Here is a 25,622-nt window from a genome sequence, read left to right on the forward strand (position 1 = left end):
CCTGCCTCCCTGCCACGTATAGCCTATAGGCCTTCGTTCATTGTATACATGTACGTGCATACGGGATACCCTGGGAAGTAATTGGTGTTGGGAGTGAAAGGGGGCTACGAATGAACTGAACGCTATAGCTTGATGGGTAATGCTAATCAGATAGGAATTGCTCCTGGTGCTATAAATAGATGGGCTGTCAGACTTGGCAGTGGACAGGGGAACCGCTACAATGGTTTGTTATTCAATTCCCATTCATGATGTAGTGAAAGGATTTGACCCAGGTCAGGTGAGAATTATAAGTATAAGGGACTACAGTTAATTCCCTTATACTTCTACTACTACTACTACTACCACTACCACTAATATTCCGCTTTTATATAGCGCACAATTCAGCGATACAACAGTGTGTCTAAGCGCTTTACAGATATATCATTACCCGGTAATCGGAGTATCTAGATTATCTAGTTAATTACTTTCTATATGGTACTGTCAGCATTGACATTCTGGAGGAGACAAAGTTACAAAAGGAGCAAAAAATGATTTATTTTAATGACTTATGTCTTGCACGATGTGCACTTCTTGCTTCACTTTGTTATACAAATTTCCATAAATTGCACCTTGTCAGGATGTTGGTCATCTTCCAATATTGAAAATTTATGTCCAGATGATTATCCAATAACTTGAAATATACAGGAATGTACATCACCCATGAGCCCAACACATCACATGATAATTTATAGGTGGTACTGATAAACATCAAGTGGACTGGGTACTCCTTGACCTACTACAAATGTGACCCATTTTTTCACTGTCCTCCACTGTTTACTACTGCCATCCAAAGACTTTCTGAATATTGACAATTCTTTCAACCTACCGTATTGTATTCCCATGCATTTTGTGTCCTTATGGGAAGTCCACCCTTATAATTAACTGGTATATATATAAAAACAGGAGAAGCAAGTAAGTGAAAATGTCAGCAATATCCTTTAAAAAAATAGGAAAGTTATGAAATTTTGAAGTTGTCATCAATGAAACACAAATTGGCAACACTGTGACGAAAGTTGCGAGGTCGTCTCTAATTTGCTTTGTACAGAAAATTTCATACAGGAGATTATAAAAAAACATGTTTCCAATAATTGTATTTAGGGTGCTTGTATGATTGAAACATTTCTGTAAGGAAGATAACAATTTCTGAATCGTTCAAAAAGGTAGCAACACTTCTTTGGATAGTGTGAACAAATATTTCAAAAAATTGAACTTGTATTATGATACATTAAAGTAGATAAGTTGGCTAAGACTACATGAAGGTGACATTGTTTATGGTTCTGGAAAGTAGTTGATGTGAGCATACTTAATATCTGTCTTGACTCTTGAGCATTTATTTTGATTGATATCATATTTCCCATGTAATTGTTTCTTGAGTATGAAGCTGTCTAAGCTTTGGCTCTAACAGGCAATAACCGATATCGGTATAGTATCTGTGTTGTAGATAGGACTCGTGCAAGAATATCCGATCATGGCCTTACATAGTTTCATGCGTGGCTCTTTCCTCCCCAACGGAACATCCTAAACTTTGAATGGTTATAGAGTTGGTGAGAAATCCTCTGGGAACCGTATCTTTGCCATAGGATCTTTGCCCCAGGATCTTTGCCCCAGGATGACATGTAGAGAACACCTTACGACCGGATAAAATAGAAATGAACCCATAGGGAAACGTTAAAGAAAAAGTTATAGGAAACATATCTTTGCCCAAAAATGACATGTACTGTAGAGCAGACCCTACAATCGGAAGCAATAGAAATGAACCCATAGGGAAACGTTTAAGGAAACGAATCTTTGCCCCAGGATGACATGTAAGAACACCCTACGATCGGGTACAATAGAAATGAAGCCATAGGGAAATGTTAAAGGAAACATATCTTTGCCCGAAGATGACATTGTAGAGGACACCCTACGATCCTGATACAATAGATATGCATCCATCGCGAAACGTTACATAAAACATATCTTTGCCCCAGGATGACATGTAGAGAACACCTTACGATCGGATACGATAGAAATGAACCCAAAGGGAAATGTTTAAAGAAACGCATCTTTGCCCCAGGATGACATGTAGGAACAACCTACGATCGGGTACAATAGAAATGAACCCATAGGGAAACGTTTAAAGAAACGCATCTTTGCCCCAGGATGACGTGTTGGAACACCCTACGATCGGGTACGATAGAAATGAACCATAGGGAAATGTTAAAGGAAACATATCTTTGCCCCAGGATGACATGTAGGAACACCCTACGATTGGGTACAATAGAAATGAACCATAGGGAAACGTTAAAGGAAACGCATCTTTGCCCCAGGATGACATTGTAGAGGACACCCTACGATCGGGTACGATAGAAATGAAGCCATAGGGAAACGTTTAAAGAAACGTATCTTTGCCCCAGGATGACATGTAGGAACACCCCATGATCTGGTATAATAGAAATGAACCCATAGGGAAACGTTTAAAGAAACGTATCTTTGCCCCAGGATGACATGTAGGAACACCCCATGATCTGGTATAATAGAAATGAACCCATAGGGAAACGTTTAAAGACACGTATCTTTGCCCCAGGATGACATGTAGGAACACCCCATGATCTGGTATTATAGAAATGAACCCATAGGGAAACGTTTAAGGAAACGTATCTTTGCCCCAGGATGACATGTAGGAACACCCTACGATCGGGTACGATAGAAATGAACCCATAGGGAAACGTTTAAGGAAACATCTTACCCCTCACCCCAAGCTAGCTACCCTGGATCCAGCTGGCATTATTTTTAGCCAACCTACTTTCTAAGGGACATACCGTCATCACTATCGCACACATAGGATGAGTGTATGTATACTGTCCTCACGGCAGTGTGCAATTATGACTGTGTTCTATCGGAAAGAATTCTGCAACGCTCGCTCGCTGCAACCGTGCTGCGGCAGTGTACAAACAGTATATGCGTGTAAGGCTCATACAGCGTAGCATATAGGTATGAGAAAGTACACACATCACAATAACAGTGACCATCATTCCTCAGGATCCCATATGCTACAGATTAGATTGCTTCATATACACCTCCATATATTCCTTTGGTAAATCATATGAACACAGCTGCAGTAAGTGACATACTATTTTCTCTCTCTTTCTGGACGCAGTATCTTTTAGTTCATTCATATTCGGTACTATGCATTGATAGATAATGTGGATGAGCCTCTTTGTGGTGAAGCATTACATGTCGATGGCTTCTCCTGACCCTAATTACATGTATGTAAACAAGTCACTTGCCTTACAATGCCTTGGAGATGGATGGAGGAAGCTCGGTTTGCATGATGTCATACTGCAAAAGACATTACACTTTATTTCTTCATAACAAATCAGCCGAAACAATGGAATATAAATATAATTGTTGTTTGACTCATCATTTTGTTCTGTAAGGTAGTTATAAAGTAAAAAGCTCACAATAAATAATTTGAAAAACAATTGAAAAATAATTGACGTTAACTCATTTGGTTTTATTTCATCATGCACCTTACATGTTTTAAAGCCTCACTGCACTACTTATAGCTACTTGCGCCCTCTATATATAGCAAACAATGCCTAATCAGTGACCATTGGTCCCCCATTATTTCTTATGTTAATTTGATAACCACCTGTCAGTGACTTTGCAGGGTGGTCTAATCCCTTCTGTACATTATTACAGATGGGATTTGAATACATGTGATATCTTATTTTGAAACCTTGTTATGAAAACTGTCTGTAATAGCTCTAGGTAAACAACAAAGTGCTCTAATTCTAAATGCACCAGTCCCATGATGATATTTGCAGTGCATGACCTCATTTTGTGCTAGTGAGTGAGTGACCTTCCCATTTTGACTGGTATTACCAAGCTATAGTTATGGGATTGTGCAATACTCTGTGTAGTTAGCTTCATTGGCTCAAGTGTGTGGTGGTGGTGGTTTCTGTAAACACGAGATTGAAAGAAGAGCCACACCCCTAGCTTAATACATGTATTACTCATCAGGGTATGTGCCTTGTTTGAGTGATATTCTTGGACACACACCAATAGCCACACCTATACAGCTACATGTACATGAACATTGGCTGAAGGGTACAGCTTTAGGCCAGTTCAGGCTTTTCTAATTCATTAAAATCCCCTTTTCTGCTTCATACATACCGGTAATGAAATAGTTGAAAAGAATATACCGTGCAGCTCTTTAAAAGTTTTATTTCTTCCCTTGAGGAAAGGTGGTAGGTAAAATAATGGACAACAAGCTGATATTGATAAGAGGATATTTTAAACAGCGTCTATTGTATCAAGATTTTTGGCTCGTCTTTTCCAAAATATTGACATTTTGGTTATCTATCAGGTTTGTAAGGTTAAAAGAGTTCAGATGTACAATGTACACGTAAGCCTGCATGTACATTCACCATATACATTTTGTTCACTGTCTATGTGTTATCCTTATTGATCTACATTGCTGTATTGATCTGTGGCACTATAGAGAATGTACAACATATGCTGTAGTGACAAAAGCTCTGCGGTCAAATTTCTAGCGTTGGTTGAATCTTTAATTTCAGCTGAAGACCCAACACTGTATGTCTAATCGTAACCTCGAGGCTTAAACCTTATTGCAACCCAACCCTTACCATAGACCTTTGTTTCAATTCAATTCAATTCTCGCTACCCCAAATAGCGATTCTGCCGAGATCCGGGGAAATCCTGAAAACGCGCATTGCACTATGGGATAGCTTTTCGACATTACAGCTTCCTGTGCAGGCGTTCGTGATCACAACCCTCTCTTTCACGGTAGAGTTTAACGGCCTTTTGTGCTAAAGTCACTAATTCTGCCCGAAGCTTTCCATTGCATATTATAATCTGTACAAATTACACTGATTGGCATCGATTTTAGCGTGCGTGAAAACTCTGCACAGCGAACACAGGCGCTAGCGCCAGTGGGATGGGACTCTATACCGGAAGTTGTAGTGACGACCCGAGAGAGTGAAAATTACCTCGTCTCGCGAATTTCGAGATTTTCGTACCTATTTAGGGTAGCGAGAATTCAATGTGGTTACGGTAACTAGTAATACAGTTGCACAAAGTTTACTATGTAAAAATGGTCATAAAGTAGGATCATCAATTACACAACAAAAAAGAAAATGAATGAGAAGTTAAAGTACATAATCATAACAAATCAAAATCACACTTTCATGAAAGTATAAAGCTTTGGAAACAAATGATGAAATTGGACAAAGAGGAAATTTCAATAGAGTATATGTTGGATCACCTTGGGTAATCCGTATGCAAGGATAACAAATAAAAAATGTAAGTCTGAAGCAAACAAAACTCTGGAAAGGTTGGCTGAACATTGCCTAATCTAAAATCAGCTATTGGGACATCATTGTTTGGAATACCCCCATTCACATTGCAGAAAAACCAATTTGAAAAACCGTTGATCTTTTGAACTACCATTTACTCTACTAGAAAAACCCATTAAAGTAACGTTGGCGTTTGCTAGTTCTGTTATTTTTTTATTTTTTGTGCGATTTGTGCGCATGCGCCACTTTTTGCTGCTCTGCATGCGATCGCACAGAAGCGAGGAAAGTTACATGAGCAAAAATCAAAACAATTCACTGGTGTTTTGAGAGCGAGCATTTACACTGCCAAAATCAGGGGATTAATATAGGGGGGTACCGTAATTAACGTTGTATTTATAGCCCTCGTGTATTAACCGCACCCCTATTTTTCGCCCTAAAAAAAAAAAAAAAAAAAAAAAATCCCAACTTTATATTTGCTTGATTCTGGTGTTTCCTTGTGTGGTTGTGGGTAGTTGCCTAGCAACATCTGACAAGACTCTGGAATGTGAGAAAAACCAATGTTATTTGCTTGTAGTGTAAATGTCCCGAATTTTGTCACCAATTTTGTATTGTACTAGTATGTCAGTTTGCAGTGGTAATGATTGAAGTGATGCAATGAACATTGAGTATTATTCTGAAATTTAGAGTGATCGTATTTTGATGATGGTGATATATGATACGTAGAGTGTCATGTTTTCCAGAACTTGGCAGATACTGTGCTATACACATCTTTACATGTATGTTATTGATATAAATAACATGTACATTTACAATATATGCATGTTAACATAGTACATGTGATTGGCTACATGCATTATCTTGTGATGGGAATGGAACAATATAGATATATTCCATTTCCTCTTCTTACCAAACTAAAGATTATCTTTAATCCCTATATATATGCCCCCCCCCCCCCCCCACCCAACCAACTCTCAACTATCTTTTTATGGGAATTGAACAATATGAGATCGTATTAATCTAGATATATTCCCATTTCCTTTTCTTACCAACCTAAAGATTATCTTTAATCTCCATATATATGCCCCCCCCCCACCCAACCAACCTGCAACCCCATGAAGTCATATGGACAAAGAGGTGCCCTTGATGTGATCAAACAGAGATGTTTTGTCTAGACATTTCTTGAGGTCAGAGGTTTAACCATTGTTGAACTGGTGCAGTTGAGCTCTCCAGGCCCCGATTGGTATATAGTCCTCACAATAATAGCAAGTTGACCTTGGGTGACCTTTCCAGGTTGTTTTGGTTTGTACTGATACTAAATACATTCTTATTCTTACACCTTGTGGAAAATCATGGTGGTTGACTTGATTTCACCTCGGGCTGATGCAACTTTCATATTCCGTATGGACCAGCGCATTCATGTGAGCAGTATGAATGAAAATCTGAAAAGCCTTGCATGTATATTGAACAAAATACATGTATATTCCTGCCAGGGACAAAAATTTATGGGGGCTTCGGGCAAATTTGTTCCCGAAATGGCTAAAAGAGCCCCATGAAAGTCATTAAAGAGCCCCCCCAAAAAAAATTATTGCAAAACAAAGTAAAGAGTGATATTTTCATGCAAGCAAGCTTGAAAAGTAGCCCCAGAAATTGTTAAAATATTTTTTTCTGTGATTCCTGCAAGTGCAACCAAAGGAATGATTATATTTGCATCAATGGCCACTTTCAAAGGTTTCTTGAAATGGGAAACTAACAAGAGCAAATAGCATGATTCTATTCTAGACCCTTGGCACAGCACACTGGCACAGTTGTGTACAGTTGACAATATGGAGCAAGAAAGAGAAAGTGAAGTTAGCAAGAACCAGAATGTAGATGTTGAAACCTAACTGTTATATTTTTCAGTAATTGAGTTACTAATTAGGGCTATAATAAATAATGTCTGTTCAAATTGAGAGCCACAAATGTTGCACATACAGAGATAAGACAAATTTATTGTCTTGCTCTCATCACCTCTAATCTTAGATGCTCATTTCTTATGACTACCTGCTCAACCAATGAGCATCTACTACATGTAGTACTACACCTCAATCAGTCAGCTGTTTAAGGTCAAGGACATGGCCTACAGTGTAGCACTGGAGAAGACTTGCTGGTAATATGTACCTACAGTCTACACCAGGACTCAGTACGATTTTCATAACACTACAGTCTATCGGGGAAAATGAGTATGGTAAAACCGGTCACTCAAAGTTTTTTTTACTTTTTTGAGGAACTTTATAATCATTTTGAAGCACAATTTTTTTAGGGCTTCAATATTACACCATATCACAAACACTGATAACATGTAGGGCCATGCATCTCAGATTTAACATTGTTATACGATGCCTTTAATTCAAGATGCTCATTTGTTATGACGACCTGGTCACGACCAATGAGCTTCTCCTACTACATCCCAACCAGTCGGCTGTTTAAGGTCAAGGACAGAGCCCTAGGAAATGGGGAATGTCTAGAGTGTTGGCATGGATCTTCAAGAGCGGTATAGGAGAATGTACATGTTGTAAATACCCTACATACTTGGTGTAGTACTGCTCGTACACTGGCAGTGCTGGTCATAAACTCATAGGCCTAGCATAGATTTGTTGTCCCGTAAGAAATAGAAATTAGAATGAAAAACAGAGTATGGCAAGGGGGTCAGACCGGTCAGTGTACATCAGAAATGCATGACATCTTGTTTTTACAGTCAGGTACACAGTGCTGCAGTACAAAACAAATACACAGGAGTGCATGGGGAGGCATTTCAATGGTGAAAGCTTCAGAAAATGAAATGAGAGGTGTATAGAGTACCAAAGTGTGGAGTCATACCTGGTCATACTGAAAGAGAGCAACAGAGAGAGGATAGATAAGGGAGATGGGAGGGATTACATGAGAGAGTCTCGCATTGTTTTTTAATCAGATGTAAGGTGGCAGCATTATGAAAAGCAACATTAGACTCGGAGTCTATTGATATGCATGCAGTTATCCTTGCAGTTGGACTGACGTACTGTATGTACGTATTTATGTAAATGAATTCATGTAGTCATCATCTATTGCGCTCATAATGATTCCTAAGCCCTGAGGTTTACCTGGAATGTGTAAATTGATATTGATTTTTGACTTCAGTCTGTATGCTGCAATGGAAAGCTTTCCTAAAGAGTTGGGGCATTGATGATGCAAATCATTCATTCATTGCAAGAGTCCTGACATTTAGAGATGTGTGTTAAAAGACAAAGAGGAGTGGAAGTAGGTTGGGTAAGATGGACGGCTCTTTTTCTGTCTCATTTTCCTAATTTCTGATGCATGTTTGAGTGTGCTTGATAGTGTATGGAAGACACAGCCGCGTGCAGGTTTTCTTTATAGCTAGGTTCATGAAGATGCTTCATGAATACTACAGAATTTGTGTGGTTATTGTAGGGAAGATAATGTGGTATACATGTATCTTGATGGTGTGAATGTGCTTTCAGTGTGTTATCTTCTAGGAACACAATTTGATTTTCTAGCAGGTTCAGAAGGTGTGTGATGTGATTATGGTGTAGGACATTGTAAGAAAAATATGAATCTGCTCTCTTGAAAGGGAGATTGTAAATGTATTTCTCTTGTTTTTTTGTTTGTTGCTTGTGTATTGTTAAATCGCAGCTCTTCTATCAATCCTGTAATGGGCCTGTAGAGATAAATTGCTTTATGCTCTTGTGTATTTTTCCTCCACTGATTTTAAGAAACTAGATAAGAAGAGTGGAGAGACCATTAGGAACAGCTGTAGAATGTAGGTCAGGTCTGTGACCTTTGCCTTTGTTGACACTCTGTTTTTTTGTTTTGTTTTATTGACACTCTGTTTTGTTCTTCTCTTACCCTTTGGCCGTGTGAGGAAGATACACTGTATTATGGACTATTTATGGTTCCTCTGTAACCTCGTAACATGGACCTACTATGAAGTAGGTCCATGCTCGTAATCAACGGTAGCATATTGCTACAGATTGTTATGTGTATGCCATAGGCATCATGTTTGGAGCAGTCTGCCCTTCATGCTTTCATTTTAACTTGATAATACATTGCATTTGTATGACCATTATGAGATGGACTGTAGTGTTCATGTCCAGAGAGTTGGAACATCATAGGCTCCAAAGATCTTTAAATACACAAAATAGGAATTACAACTACCGTATTTGCCGGCGATAAGGCCGCAGCGCCGTATAGGCCGCACCCCCGATTTTGACATTTAAAAAAATGTTTTGTTGTTGTTGTTGTTTTGCTGCCGAAAACCCACGCGTGGAAGGACCTTCATTAACATCGAGGTGCAGTTAAAGGCGCTGATTTGTGCTTGTAAACTTGTCACAAATAATAGTAACAATGTCGTTTTTAGAAGAATGTGTAAGATCATTAATGTGAATTAAAAACAAAGTACCTATGGTACCAGTGGTGTACCTTGTGGTACACCATTTGTTTTAGAAAAAAATTTGAGGAACTATTATTATAAACTACATATTGAGATCTATTAGAAAGATTACTTTCAAACCAAGATGACAGTCAAATTTTAGTGTTGTTGTAGTTTCCGAGTGGTGAGTCAACACACTGATTACTGAGCTGGGAGACATTGCCAGGCATAGCGCCATAAATCGAAACTAAAAAAAAAACTTTTTTTTACTCTTTCGCCGCATAGGCCGCACCCCGAGTTTTTGATTTTTTCTCTTCCAAAAATACTGCGGCCTATACGCCGGCAAATACGGTAATTATGTATTGTATGGTAAACTGGGTCAAAGGTCACTAAAGTCAACCCCCCCCCCCCCCCCACCCAATGATAGTGATTTTGGGGCATTTGAATTGAGTACATTTATATCCATATGGATTTTATAAAATAGATATGCATGTACCTTGTATCTTCATACATGTACATGTATGTACTCTTTTCATCTTGTCTCCAATTATTGGATCCCCCATTATGATTTTAAATTCTGATTTATCATAAGGTTTTGCAGCGATTCATATTGTACATTGTAGATATCGGCCTATAGATGATGCAAGTACATGTTATGTACGTGCAGAAGATTTCATGCATCGTCATATTTTCTTTGTTGTTCACAAACTGGAAGGAACTTGAATCCGTCTAAACCTCTGGAATTTACAAACATTTAAGTTGCTCAGCAAACCTCCTCATAACATCACAAAATGACTCATCAACTTCCAATGTAAATGATATTAGTAAGTCAGTGTTTGGACCCTAGGTGTGTATAGGCCTAATATCAATATTACAATTTGTCCTGAAATAGTGCTTTGTCATGGTCAAGATAAAATTGTTATGAAACCAGGATGTACGTGTAAGTCATTTTATTACAGATATTAAAAGGGCAGAAGTTGAACATCTTTGTCTGACTCTATCTCTTTGTTCAAATCTCCCAAGGCTTGTTACAATGGATCTACAGGTTCCACGTGGACGAAACAAGTCTGCCCTTCGACCTTACGACATTGTAAATTTCCTGTTCGCTTTGGGCAAGAGGGAGATATTGCTTAATAAAGCTCAGTCGCAATCTTGAGTGTAATAATACTGGTACATGACTGTATGTGCATGGTATTACCATAAAAGGGCATAACCCTTTAGGTTACTCTGTTCTGACACTCGTATGTATTGGAAGGCCTCGACGTTCAAAAATATATATCTCTATTTCATTAATGAGGAAGATTTTCCTTATTTTGTATATTATTTTGTATATTATTTGTTACAAAATCTGTAGCATACAACCAAACTTCCTTTTCTGATGATATGTTGAATTATAAAATGTGATCAATAGGATACATTCAATTTAATTCAATTTATATTTAGTTCATTTCCAACAGAAAGATAAACAAAGGCATTACAGAAATTATTACAGAAAGTATGAACAAATATATGTACATATTCGTTTTTATCTTGAGAAGTATACAAATACACTGTACACATAAATAAATTATTAATAGAAATTATTAAAAGAAATTATCAATTTCTGAGAAAATGAGGGGATCTGCTAAAAGCAATGCTTGTAAGTTTGTGGATCCCCCAGAAAAAATAGAATTGTTTCAAATTGAATACCTTCAGTCATTTTATGGAAGAAAGGAAGCCCTGATTGTTTTGGCATTGTAAACACAAGATGTTGAGAAGGGCAAAAAAATATATTGTGTGACATAACAGCATACGTTTCAGTTGACAGATTCCATTTCATTATTTGTCCATGAAATAATGTGATGTCATTGATATGTCTTGCCCCAATTACAATAAAAATATGTAAACATACGTTATATGTTTAGGTAACTGTGGTGCAGTAGTTGTCATGAACACAGTCAGACGATAACAATCAATCATTACATCCACAAATAAAGACCTCAGTATGTTATTGAGTGCCTCCTAAACACAGACCCCTCTAACAACCCAAATACATGTGTAGGCAGACTCTGCGTTCCTATCGACGACGTGTTTAACGGTTTATGCGTCACTCAAGTACATGTTCGTTTGCTTGCACATGAGGGATAACTAATTGTAGTCACACGGTCGGTCTATGCAGGGGAAGCTTTTAAAGGAACTGTAAATGTGTATGGTAATTGAGAAGAATGTCAGCCAGACACGTACTAAATCCAGATGGTATAGTGACATTTGGTTGACCTCCTAAGGTTAAGGATTTGTCTCAAGCATAGAAGATTTTGACTCAAAAAAATGGATTGCAAAAAATGTTCTTATTTTGTTATTGTTTGATAGTGACGACATGAACAAGAATGGAAAGTGCTTCTTTGTTCTTTGAATGAATCTTGAATTGTTTAGTGTAACTGTGTATCCCAAATCTCATTGAATCTCATTCAAGGTCATTCTTTTGAAAACAACAATATCGCAGAGTGATTTAGACATGGCCAAAAAGACAAAACAAACATGCTTTATTGTATGCCTCTGCACTCATTTTAGAAAGAATTTTCGAATCTGTGTGGACATTATAAAAAGTGTTGCAAAAATGGGAGATCTCAGTATTTGCCTTAAAAGCCTCTACCGTTTCCCCTCATTTATTGCACTTCTGCAGAAGATGAGATACAATGGAAGGCATTCAATGAGGGCGAAATATACATGTACATGTACTATCTATTCCCTTGTTGGTATTTTATGTTAAAAATAACCATATTTCTTTCTATCTTTTCATCTTGTTTATTGCAGATATATGGGCATAGGACTATCTACTGAGGAGTTTGGAAATAATATGAGCAAATTACCAGGTATGCTATCTAATGATCAATCAATTCAACCATGACTTTTTTTTCAGACATGCAGTGTCGTATTACATAGTGCTCTTGATTCATGTAGAAAAGGAATGGGAGCTAAGTGATTGTCAAGCGTACATGCATATTGGTAGCAATGTCACGAGCAACTAATTGATTTTTATGATATCTAAGAGTGACTCAGCAAAATTTTGCACATCAGGGTATCATTGAAAGGAAAGGAAATATAACAATTGGATTGAAATAATGACACAAAGTTTCCATGGAGATAAATCTGAAACTTACATCATTATAGGCATGGGCATTATTATTCATAATTATAAGCCAATGTTGGATTTTAGTGAAGTTGGATTAAAATGGAAATATATGAGAAATATAAATAGAGAGAACAGAGTTAATGATATGGTAGTAAGCCCAAGGCTGAAGATAGAACCTAATTTTTCTTTTTATTTCCTCTATCCCAGTGTACAATTTGGATCATTTTATTTCAGAAATCGTAACTATTATTAGTCAGACACAATGATTGTTTATTTTTGATGAAAAATAGTCTAAATTGAATCAAAATTCATAGATTTTGTTCAGAGGTTTTATTCAACTACATTTCAAAATAACTAACATGCATGTATGATTTCTAACCCCCCCCCCCTCCTTCTGTTCTACTTGATTTTCTTTCAGGCTGGGACAAGCACTCTTATGGTTACCACGGCGACAACGGACATACATTCAACTCTGCAGGGAACGGCCAGCCTTACGGTCCAACGTTTACAACAGGTGACGTTGTAGGATGCGGGGTGAATCTGGTTGACAACACATGTTTTTACACTAAGAACGGTGTTCATCTAGGTGAGGAAACAAGTATTTCAAAGTGAACAATTAAATAACTGCATTGGTTGCAGCTTGTGAAGTACTGTTAGATAGGAATAAAAGGAAACAATTATGAACCAATTCGAAGGGGTGTATAAGCTGTGGAAAGCTTTGTTATTAATTTAGCTGGATTGCCTTAGAATAGGATTAATATGGAGTCATAGAGAAGCCTGATAAAGTATAGTAAATTGCACTTCTGTTATTCTGAATGTCAATCTAGTCTGCTTTCGCAGAGTGCATTTATTATGATTCGTGTAAAAGTGAAGTGAGGAGAAGTGCAAGTCCTATTTAATGAGGCTTCATTTCCTTTCATTTCCTTTACTTGATGACAAACAAGCCAGTAAACTGCAATCTAAACCAACCAAGCTAAACAGGATACTATAAAGTTGATGTGTACACATTATTACCCAAACGTATCATTATATCCTTGCGTGTCAACATACCGTTACACTATTCCTTCACATAAAACCCAAGTGTAATGACCGCGAGATATTTAGATGTGCAATGTCACGGTTATATCAAGATTGTAGAGTCCCCTAGTGACAGACTGTGTAGAAGACCCCTTTCATACACAGGTAATAAAGTAGATCAAAACTACATTGATCCAGGGTGTGTTCAGTAGCTTTGTATATGGACATTAGACTGTGTGTCTTGATGTAGATCAGTGTAATATAGCAGACTAATATGAGACTTTTGGGCTACATTTAAGCAAAGCACTCTCAATCCATCGAAAAGACCCTAGTGTAATGACCCGAGGTGTTTAGACGTGCAATGTCACGGGTTAAATCAAGATTGTAGGGTCCCATGGTGAAAGCTAGTAGATAAGGCCCATTTCATACAAGGGTAATTCTAGATTGATTTGTGGTAATATTTGGTCCGTTATGCCAGGTTAATGTACATCAGAATCAGATTGTGTACATGTATAGATTAAGATCAATTCATGGTGTCGGTCTGCTGACATGCATGTAGCATACGCTGCATTGGCGTGACATCGCAAATCCATCTAGATTGGTCCTGTCTGCGCAATGTGCGGAAAACAAGTCATTGAGATGTTTAGTCCTAATACACATGTACTTCATGTTCAAGGAGTGGACACATACACCAAGTCGATGAGCGGGGAAATTTGGAGTGTCGAGGGGATTCCCCAAACATGTACATAAAATATGTTGATTTCATCAGCTTAATTCTACGTAGTAACATGTATGTAGTTATATGACTTTCCACATAGATATAGGGAGGTTTTGGGATACTGCCAAGTTGGAAGCTGCTGGCACTTATTATTTTTCATGTAGAATGATTGAAGCTGTTATTTCATCAAAATACATTCATTTCAGGATTCAAGATTGTTGAAAAACATGTTGTTTGTTGGCTATTTGACATTGGAATTGTATATAAATGTAGAGATTTTCAACAGGAAATAATGAATGAAATACATGAATGGTAAAGTGCAAATGTTTTACATGTAGCTCTCATACCAAATGAGGCACTTATTCCATTACCATATTGTATGTTTTTACTAAAATCAGTGAATTTGGGTAAATGAAAATGAGTTTGCTTTCAATTAATTTATAAAATTGTTGCAATGTTCACACTGTCATTACAAATACATCTTAAATAGATTATAATGTGACGGCACATGCCCCATGAGTCTCTGTGATGATTGCATTTTCATCTTGGTGTAAAAACTCTTTGCTTTATATTCTTTTATCTTCTTTAATATTTACATGAACTCTTTGCTTTATCTTTGTATCTTTCTACAGGTATTGCATTCACAGATCTGCCTGTAAGTATTATCTTCCCCTCTCATTTGCATGATTGTGGATTTATTTGATATCCTTGTAGCCTTCACCTTTAAAGAAGAGACAAATTGGATTAAACCCCCCCCCAAAAAAAAAAAATCACGTTATAATATGAATGACTGTATTTACTGTATTTACAGAAAGTGACAATATTGAAACTGTCATGATAGATCTACAATGATTGTTCAAATGAAGTAGTAAAGACTACAGAACAATGTGATCTTTCTTTAACTAGATAGATGCTTGAGGTAGTGCCTCAAGCAAAGCCATTTTGTTCTGCACACCTTCATGATCTATAGCTGCTATTTTTTTATTTCATTTCAAAGCAGTATCATTTCAGAAAAATCTAATACAGATAAATTAAGTTTAGATAACACCTCATTGCTCAATAATGTGATGTAATAGTGTCATGATTCATGAATAAACCATTGGGTATTAAATAAACGTGCAACAATGCTGAGGACAGCTGTTGTTATGGTTCATGGTTGGACTGGCCCTGTACTTTGGCCCACTAGTAGTACGTCAACTGTTGAAAAAAGCTCGCTAGAATTTAAGTTAGGAAGAGTTTGATGTGAGTCATCGCACTGGGTATCTCGCTCTTTCCTACCCGATTCAATTTCCCCTGAGGAAGCCCATGTCAGTAAACCCTCATGATGTTGATTGTGTTTGGGGAGGACGGTATGGGGGGAAGGCTGTGTAGGGGAGGGCTGTTTGGGGTGAGGAGCAGCGCTGTTGCACCCATCTTCCTGCAGGTGTGTTCATAGGTCAAACTAAACGAGAAGTGAAGGTTCTCCCTCCCCACTGGCTTGAGTCTGCCTGAAGTGAACCCGATTGTATTGGTTCAGTGACCTACAGATGAGATTTGTAAACAAACATTGTGCCTAGCAGGTGAAGAAGATATCTTACATTCGATTTGATGGAAAGTTGGCTATGCTGAGGCTTTAGCCATATGATTCGCAGGCTTACATTACATTGCTGTGGATTTTACTCTATGATGCAGGACCTTTATGTTTTCATGTGAATTTTCATGCAAGATCAGGAGTCGCCCCCGCTTAAAGCGGTGCACGGGAGGGACAAAAGGTAAAGCATATGGTGCAGGGATTCCTAAAAACATGGGCATCGAAGTAATCAATATTGAAAGGTCTGGAACACAAGCAAGGACATGTTGCTACATGCAGAAGAGAGGGAGTGAGAGTGACAAAGGGTTTGAAATGTGATTTTAAGCCTCCATCAAACCTTTCAGCCATAGACAGTTCATTGACCCCTAGAATCCAGTGACTCTGTGGTAACAGCTTTTTGGAAAGAAAAAAAGTACTTGTCTCCAAAAGCAATGCATTCTCAAATTCTACAAACAGTTGTAACATAGATTTTCTATTACGTGACGAATGAAGGGGTGGTAAAAGGGAAAGCATAGAATACTGGCAACAATAATATGATAGGATAAGGGTTAATAACTAGCGGCTACACCTAGCTGCTTCTGTTGTGGCGTGTTACAGATTCTACATGTAGGATAGACCTTGAGCATGTTGGATTATGGGTGACTTAGATCACACCCTGTTCTTTCTAGGAATAACCATACAACTCAATAGGTACCAGTAGGGGATGTGGTTGTGATTAATAAACAAACATTATTATTTTTTGAGTACTTGATATTATGGTTGTATCTTTAGATGTCATCGATTAATTGAAAAACCTGGGCATTTTTAGATCCTTACTTGTTATATTAAAGGGATTCAAAAGGAATACTAGATTTCAGAATGATAAACAGTTATGCCCCAAAAAGTTTATTTCTTGAACTGATTAAAGGATTAAATGTAAAGCAACATTTCATATCAAGATGTATATTACAAGAAATAGGCACCCTCATGTAAAGATAGTCTCAACAAAGGTCATGCGCGTATTCACTTAAATGGGAAAGATATAAGATAGGAAATGTGAAGTGTATGATACTTTACACAGCGTTTGCCACCTCATATATGGACAAGGCTAAATGAACAAACAATATCTTTATAATATCAATTTTCTTATGATCATTTCATGGCTGGCCCCAATCAATTAATTCATTAGGTTACAGAGTTTAAAACTTGTGTCATATAAATACTGGCACTTTCCTCTCCATCAAGTCAAGTCTGTCTTCATGAATACGAGCCATTGCTCGAAACTACCCTCATTTAATTTATGGACCAAGCTCGCACGGAAGCTTAGCCTTGGAAGATATATTGTTGTGGTATTGTGCTAAGTAAATTTATTCTCTGTTATCCAATATAAAGATACTGACATGATATGATATATCACGTTGGATGAAGCCATGTAATGCTGTAACATAACTCACAGCTTGTCTAGCCATGGTAGACATTCTCTCATACTACATCACACTCCAGCCTCAGCTAAACCCAATGTTTATTTAATAATTTCACCCAAATAAGTGAATCCCGTGAGATAACTGATCAGGAATAGCCAGAATATTAATTTATAAGACAAGGAAACAAATGGAAAGATATCCAAAATATTTATCTTAAAGATGAAGTTGAGTTCTGGTCATGCGATTGCATTGTGAAAGAAACGGTGTGGAATCGACCAGAAAAGGTTGATCATCTAGCATGTATGAATTTGTGTGTATTGCAAGGTTCTGGAATCATCAAAATGATCAGAAATTTGGCCAAGTCTTGGTAAAGTTACAAACACTGTACACAGAAAGATGTGTATGGGACTACCCGAACACGTGGCGTAAAAATCCTACCCCCCCCCCCCCGAGTTTTACGATGTTACATGACATATTTAGAATATAAAGGCATTTGAAGAGCCATGCTTTTCAGGGAACATATCTTATCTGATGTTCTTCCACACTTGCATAATAAGAATGATAAATGCTCACAAATTATTTTTCACCTCTTCCCAGAACTCAACCTTCTCTTTAAACATTTTCCATCAAAAGTAGGTTGTACATGGGAAGAGTAATGCAATATTTCTGTCAACATGCTTAAAAAAACTCGATTTATTTCTGCAAGGTTCACTGTTGATCTGATAGTCTCCTCTGAATGATTAAGCTTTTTTTGTAATTGTTTGGACAACATTGTATAAAGCAATCGCAGTGTCTAAACTGTTCCTTGGGGTATTACCCTTCAATCTTAGCTGCAAATTGAACTTGCCTTTATGGATCAAATGAACATGGACAAGCAGCTGAAATGCAGGCTAGGAGGGGCCTTGTTGACAATATTTTCGGGGGAGCAATGTTAGATGAGTGAGGTAGGGCTCAGCAGGTAATATATCCTAATACATCATGTCTGATTAAAGGGGGAATGGTTTATGACTGGTTTACGACCTCATCACAGTGACCAGATACCATGTATACAACACGCCTGTTCTTTTTGTTTTGTTTCTTTACTTTGTTTGTGTCCTGTCACAAGAAGTCATTTTAAGTTACAGTTTGCCGACATCAAATTAAAGAGCATGCTAGAAATGAATAAATCTTTCAATGCCTAGGATATTTAGAAAGTTAGACTTATGAAAGTCTCTTGATGGTTTCTTGCAATAGCCCCTACATCTCTTAGAAAATAAAAATAGTGACTTTCTTGCTTCAAAATTTTTAACATTTTGACTTTTGGAGGCTTGAAAATCTTGAGTGGCAAGTGTTCTTCTAGATTGTTTTCATGATGTCATGGCAACTAAGAGTATTAGTTGTTGTATCCATCCATGTAAAGATTATTTGAAATTACCCCGAAATTACTGTGTGACCTCCCTTTAGTGGTACTACTCCTTATTCATTGTTTGAAAGTACACATGAGGTTGCATGTTGTATTCAAAATAATCTTACTGCAATTGATTTTCACACAGATGAAGAGCATCATATTACATGTTTATTTATTTATTTATTTATTTGATATCAATTTGGACTTTTGCCAAATTATACATGTTCTTATGTTATGATATTTGATACAGTATATCTTGCCAGAATGACAATAACACATATCAACAAATAATTCCTATGTACGATAAAATATGTGGTGTAAATTTCAACAGACATTCTATTCTATGCTATTTTCTAATTTGCATTTTAATTTGTCCATGGCCTGTGAAGACGCTCAAGATATTTTGATTTTAATCAATATGTGTAGGTCTGTTAAGTGGAAATTGAAAACAACGTTTAGAAAGTGAAAGTTGCCAATCCCTCATTCTGGGGAAGTTGTACTTAAAGTTAGTTTATATTGAATTACTTTCAAAACATCAACACATCACTATTTCAACACTGCTCTTGTTTTGTGTTATGTTTGAAATGTGAAACAGTGTTTGGATAACATTGTGAGCAGTGACCAGATAAATGTTGTTGTGTGCCAATTATGATAATTGTTTTACATAGCCACTTGAAAAGACATAGTGATCACATCATGATCATTAATCAGCAACTTACCCGTATTTGACAAATTCTTGAGTTGTGGTTTGGCACTATAAATTATGATTCATGGTCCTAAAAGGGGTTAATACCCAAGCAAAATGAACAATTTCTTCATGACTGATGTGTATTTTAGTTGCATCACCAAAACTCTTTTGATGGTAGAGATGTTTTGAATGAAAAGAAACTTAGAAAATTCTACAATTGACAGCACATTGAAACACCCAAGATAATTATTTTTCAATTGGAATTGACTTTTTTTAATTTTTTTTTACTGTTAAATACATTTTTTCTTTGTGCATTTTCAGTTTTGTTACATGACTTAATAAAAGGTAAAGCAATGAAAAAATTATAATGTTGACAGGTTGAAACAGTGAAGATGATTAATTGAGCAATTTAAAAAAAAAAACCTGTCGTTGACGAGCTAATGACCAATTGATCACTTCGATGACACTGGACAGTTGGGCAGGGCCAACATACAAATTTTCCATTTTCAAGGGCTACTTTAAAGAAAAAACATGACTTTGTTGGATTGAGATATTTTGGGCATTTAATAACAGAAATAATATTTAGAGGGTAGAGGTTCTTCACAAAGAAAATAATGGGGGCTTGGTATAAAGTTTTAGGTATAAATTGCCCCCCCCCCCAACCAATATTTGTCCTTACTGGCAGGTGGTTCTTTAAAAGAAGGAAAACAACATTAGTGTCAAAAAGCTGACACTCTGAATTATAAGTAGTTTAGGGAAACTTTAATTTATTCTAGCAGTACGTGGCATTGTATGTTACCCTCTAAGTGACTCATACGCACACAGCTGACTGTGTTAGTAGTTATAGTCTTCAAGGCACACTAACTCTATCCATTCTGTACTAGCAGTAGCCAATTAAGGCAGGGGGTAGAATAGCATTCGTGACTTGCTCTCTCTCGGTAGCTTTGACCAAGTGTACATCCTTGCATCACCTTAGTCACTTTCAGTGTGATCATTGCCAAGTGTATGTGTCTTTTTGGATTGTGAACGGGCTGGGGGTGTATGTGCAGAGAACATAAATGAGGCAGTTCTATTGTTAACTTGCACTGGTAACAATGCAGGCATGGCTGACTACAATGGAAAGGTTTGTGAATAATATTGGTACATTGTAGCCTTTCTGTGGCAGTTTCTCAAGGCATGCATATGGATTTCACCATGAATTCATGCTACATGTGAACTAAAATCATGTGTTTGTGTGTGTGAGAATGCTTGTACACATATATGCAAGATTTTACCTCACAAACCTCAACCATATTTTCCCCCAAGAGTGAACTTGCCAGATATTCAAAGGCCTAAAGGTTCTACTTTATATGTTTCCGCGGCAAAATCACCCAGATCTACTGTTTACCGTATTTTAATATTGTGTCCTCATTTACTTAACTTATTCTTTGTAGATCTGCCTAATTCTAACATTTGTGTATAAATGTTTTTTTCTTCTTTCCAGGGCAATCTCTATCCGACTGTAGGTCTCCAGACACCTGGTGAAATCGTTGATACAAACTTTGGTCAGAGTCCCTTTGTGTTCAATATAGAAGACCTCATGCAGGTTAGTCAATTGTATAATTCTCTGTAGGCCTGTTTTCATCAGCTCGAGTTTGCCAAATAACCTGCTATTTTAATTATCCTGATCGCAAATTAGCCAGTTAATTTGCGTCTTTATCAGCCCGTAGTTGCAATTAGCGGGATATTTAGTCGAGAAAATATCTTGAGAAATCTTGTTCTTGTTTCCAAAATATCCTGCTTTTGGGGAAATAGCGGGCTAATTTTGCACCCATCAGAGCTAGTTTGTGATGAGCGTATCGGTCTGGTGAAGACGCAATTTCAAGCTTCGGGATAATATCCAGAGACTGAAAATAGCGGGTTATTTGGCAAACTCAAGCTGATGAAGACGAGCCTTATTTCAATACTATAGACTGGTGTGAATGTTTACATGAAGGGCAATCTAGTTCTTTTGTATTTTGTGGTAAAGTTAATGGAAAGTGTGGTTTAGATCTTGATCCTGGATTTTTTTTTTTAATTAAAAAAAATGAAATAATAATAATAATAATAATAATAATATTGACATTTATATAGCCCGGTATCCATTATCAGTTACATATTGTGAAATTGCTGTAGATCAGAGCCCAGTTTGAATAAATTTGAATAAATATTTAGTAATACATGTAACATGAAACAAAACGCTCAATTAAGCAAGTTTATTGATAAAGTCAAATAGAGCATTGAATGAAACCCTGTTTTTCACCTTTGAGAATGAAATGCCAAGATGAAAATGCTGAAATGGAATATTCATTTTAACACAACTTGGTGATTTTTTTCAAATTAAACACTCCCTCCAATCCCCCCCCCCCCCCAAAAAAAAAAACCATGACCTATTGATCAAAATGAAAATATTATTTGATAGTTCTAATTTTGAAATCCTTTCTTGATTTAGGAAATGAGGATGAAGACAAAGATGACGATAAAGAATTATCCAGTACCAAACGACCAGGGAGAATGGCAATCAGTGCTACACAGGTATGTACAATATCTCTTCTGCAAAACACATTGCAGGGTATTTGAGGAACATTGTTTCTTCTGTAGAAGTCATTTGCATCAATAGTATCATCATGGTCATGAGGCGTTCGGGAAGACAACAATTAGTCAGCACATGAGGATAAAGCTGTCACTCGACTTTAAGGTTCTTTCGGTTTGGTGGTTAGTCAGGAACAATGACATTGTTTTTCTTTAGATTAGCCATTAATGATAGGTTGTTAATCCACTAGGAAAGCTGGAACAGTCTAAAAAGACAATTTGGAAAAGCCAGAGTAATCTTTTAAAGAGACAAACCTGAGAAATCTTTTATTTTATCAAATTGAATGTTACGTTACAGAGTTGATATTGTAATTATACAAGTTGGATTATGAGGACATTAGTCATTTACATGCAGATAAAGTTTGATTGAAAAGTCCATGATAATTCTTTGATCATGCATGTCCTTTCTTTAATGTATTCCTCTCTTTTAGAATTGTGTCAACATATCTAGTTCACCATGGTTACAGTCAAACGGCAGAGAGCTTTGCTCGGAGTACAGGACAGACAATAGCTGAAGATGTCATGTCAATTAAAAACAGACAAAGTGAGTTCCATTTCCTTAATACGTCATCTGCTAATCCTCTTGTCAATGTTGTTACTTGTAAATATATGTTTAGTGGCTAAATATAGTGACAACTGAAAATTACCCTTCAGATTTAAAACAACAGCAAACGAACAAGAAAACACAAAAACGTAACAGCAACTAATCTTGTTAGAGCATGAAAATATCCTGTATAATCATATATTCATATTGTATCATTCCTTAGCAAAGCTTTTGGATATTTTCAAGATCGACTTTATGTTATACTTATGTATACCAAGGAAATAGATAAATAAATGAATGAATATATAAATAAATAAAATGGACAGACTGACAGACCTAGAAACAATAAATGAATAACTAATAAATGTACGGTGAATGAAATAGCGTTTGCTGTAAACTGTCATGCGTCAATATTTCAGTACTTGACATTTTGTACTGTACTCTGATACTGGATGAATTTGTTTAATTGCCACTTGAATTCATATGCTGGTAGGTGTGTTCTCACTCTCATTAGACAGTATGTCTCACTCTCATGTACAATACATATAAACATTGTTATCATTGGCTGGTTGTCCTCTGGGAGTATAACAATACTCACTTTCTATCCAAACAGTGATTCCAACTGATTACCTGTGATGCAATTAGAATGGGGTGTGGGTTTTTATTGTCAGGTTGCCATGGTAATCAATCAAGTTCGCTTACATTCCCCCTGAAACCTTGTGTGTAATTTATTGCATGATTAGAGAACATATTGTAATGGTTAAACACAATCGTCTTGAAGTTTGTATGGAAATTACGTGCAGTGGCAATGCATGTAATATTTGTGTATTATTTAGATTTCATGGAAACATTGTTGTGAGATAAACAGATCTGATTAAGAAAGTAATTCCCTTTGTGTAAATCCAACCACCGGTAGTATTTTATGCAATCCAGGAACTCAGGTAGATTTTTATTAGTGAAGAATTTTACATGAACTGCAAATTATGACTTTTGAAGACCTGAAATTAATGCATGAGGTTTTTTTTATGAGTTAAGAAGCCCTACATATAAAACCAAGATGCTGCAGGTTATTCTTTCATGTATATGCAGTTACATATATTCCTGAAATAAATGGAAAATTTAAATAGAAAATTTAATTTTGTTTCCCTTTGACCGTTCCTAGTCATGAGCTTTATATATAAACAATATAAGCCAGACAGTTTAACAGAAATGTGTTGAGGATGATAATTCTATACATTTGTTTCTTGCAATAGTGTTATTCCAACTTGAAGATCTCCAATCCCGTAACTAATCCCTTCATTTCCATGGTGATATTTAACGACCCAGATGGCAACATTGAATTGAAACTTTCGAAAATGTGATAGAGAAACATGTATTTGTGTATTTTGCTATAATGATACAATCTTCTTTCTTTTATTTTGCAGAACTTCAAAGACTAGTATTAGCAGGGTGTATGGGTGAAGCAATAGCAACGACACAGAGACTCTATCCTAGTTTACTACAACAGAATCCCAATCTAGAATTCATGCTCAAATGCCGCCAGTTTGTGGAGATAGTGAGTGGGACAGAGAGCGAGATACGGCCTCCCCGCAGCGAGCCACGTAGCTCACGTTCGTCACGGTCCAGCAGTAGACACGCAAGTCCAGCCATGAGCCCTCATCGTGATACCACTGCACCCTCCTCCTCCTCCTCGTCGTCCGCGCATCTCAGTATATCATCACCATTGGCAACAGACCCTCTTCAAATGCATCATTCAGGAATACCAGGAGGTAGCAGTAGTAGTAGCAGTAGCAGCAGCGGCAGGCACGGGAGTAGTCTGCTCAACACTTCCAAACCCATATCACCAAAGAGTCCTAAGAACTTACAGCAGCAGCAACAACAACAACAGCAGCAGCAACAACAACAGCAACATCAGCAACAACAGCAGCAACAACAGCAGCAACAGCAACAACAGCAAGAAGGACTACCCACAAACTCTGCAATGACCTCAACCATGAATGCCCTCAACCTCACTACAAACGGTAGTGTCATGAACGGTTCCTCCTCAAGGATAATAAACCAAGAGTTGGATATAGACATGGACGTAGACTCTCATGAATCCACCAATGGTGTTCATACGAATGGAAACAGTAGCAATGGACATGCTGTGACAAACGGCAAGGCGTTGTCTTCGTCAGTCAATGGTGTGTGCCCGCCTGCAGAAGATATGGAAACAGATGATCTAGGTGAGTTGGTTTTGCTTCTCGTACAAAATGCTATACTGTAAACCAGAAGCTTTCGTGTTCCTGAAATGTTCCTGGATTTTGTGAGTGGTTAAGATTTAAGAAAGTTTCATGCTGCTAAATGACACAACGCTGAATTTTAGCAATTTGCAGAAGTTTCATGCCTTGAAAATTGCTGTCATTTTAAATCAGTACAATGTCATGTTGTGAAAGTTTCTTATTTTACAGTCCGACAACCACTGGTGTTTGATCATGGCCAAATCATTTTCGTAGGGGTCAGATATTAGAGGTTGGTTCATTTTCCTATGGCGTTTGTAAGGGACTAGTGGAAAAGTCACTTGGCCTTTGAGCAAATGGTATTTCCTTCACAGGCCCTTTGTCAAGACATTAATCAACATTTGCAATTCTATTCAGCTATTCTGAACATTGCAGAAATCCATTATGATTGCCTTTGTCATTGCCCTGCATACTAGGATGGAAATTTTCATGGGACGGTGCACACTTATGTACAGGCTTGAAATCCAGCCATCCAGGGCTCAAAATACAAATAACATTCACAAAGCACATTCATGTTATGCATTTTCTAAATGGAAAGTACTTTTATCATCTT

General features: G+C 37.1%; 1 protein-coding gene across 1 annotated transcript in view; it reads left to right on the forward strand.

The window, feature by feature from the left end:
• LOC579137 (ran-binding protein 10) overlaps positions 1-25,622 on the forward strand; it is a 51,407-nt gene that overhangs the window by 21,482 nt on the left and 4,303 nt on the right. Inside the window, exons 3-9 of the mRNA XM_011677019.2 lie at positions 12,535-12,593; positions 13,272-13,439; positions 15,221-15,243; positions 21,120-21,221; positions 22,107-22,189; positions 22,678-22,790; positions 24,215-25,015. Of these exons, the coding sequence (XP_011675321.2) occupies positions 12,535-12,593; positions 13,272-13,439; positions 15,221-15,243; positions 21,120-21,221; positions 22,107-22,189; positions 22,678-22,790; positions 24,215-25,015 (1,349 nt within the window). The remainder of the gene's footprint in view (positions 1-12,534; positions 12,594-13,271; positions 13,440-15,220; positions 15,244-21,119; positions 21,222-22,106; positions 22,190-22,677; positions 22,791-24,214; positions 25,016-25,622) is intronic.

This window comes from Strongylocentrotus purpuratus, unplaced genomic scaffold (assembly GCF_000002235.5).
Source record: "Strongylocentrotus purpuratus isolate Spur 01 unplaced genomic scaffold, Spur_5.0 spur5_scaffold_8, whole genome shotgun sequence".
Lineage (NCBI taxonomy): Eukaryota > Metazoa > Echinodermata > Echinoidea > Camarodonta > Strongylocentrotidae > Strongylocentrotus > Strongylocentrotus purpuratus.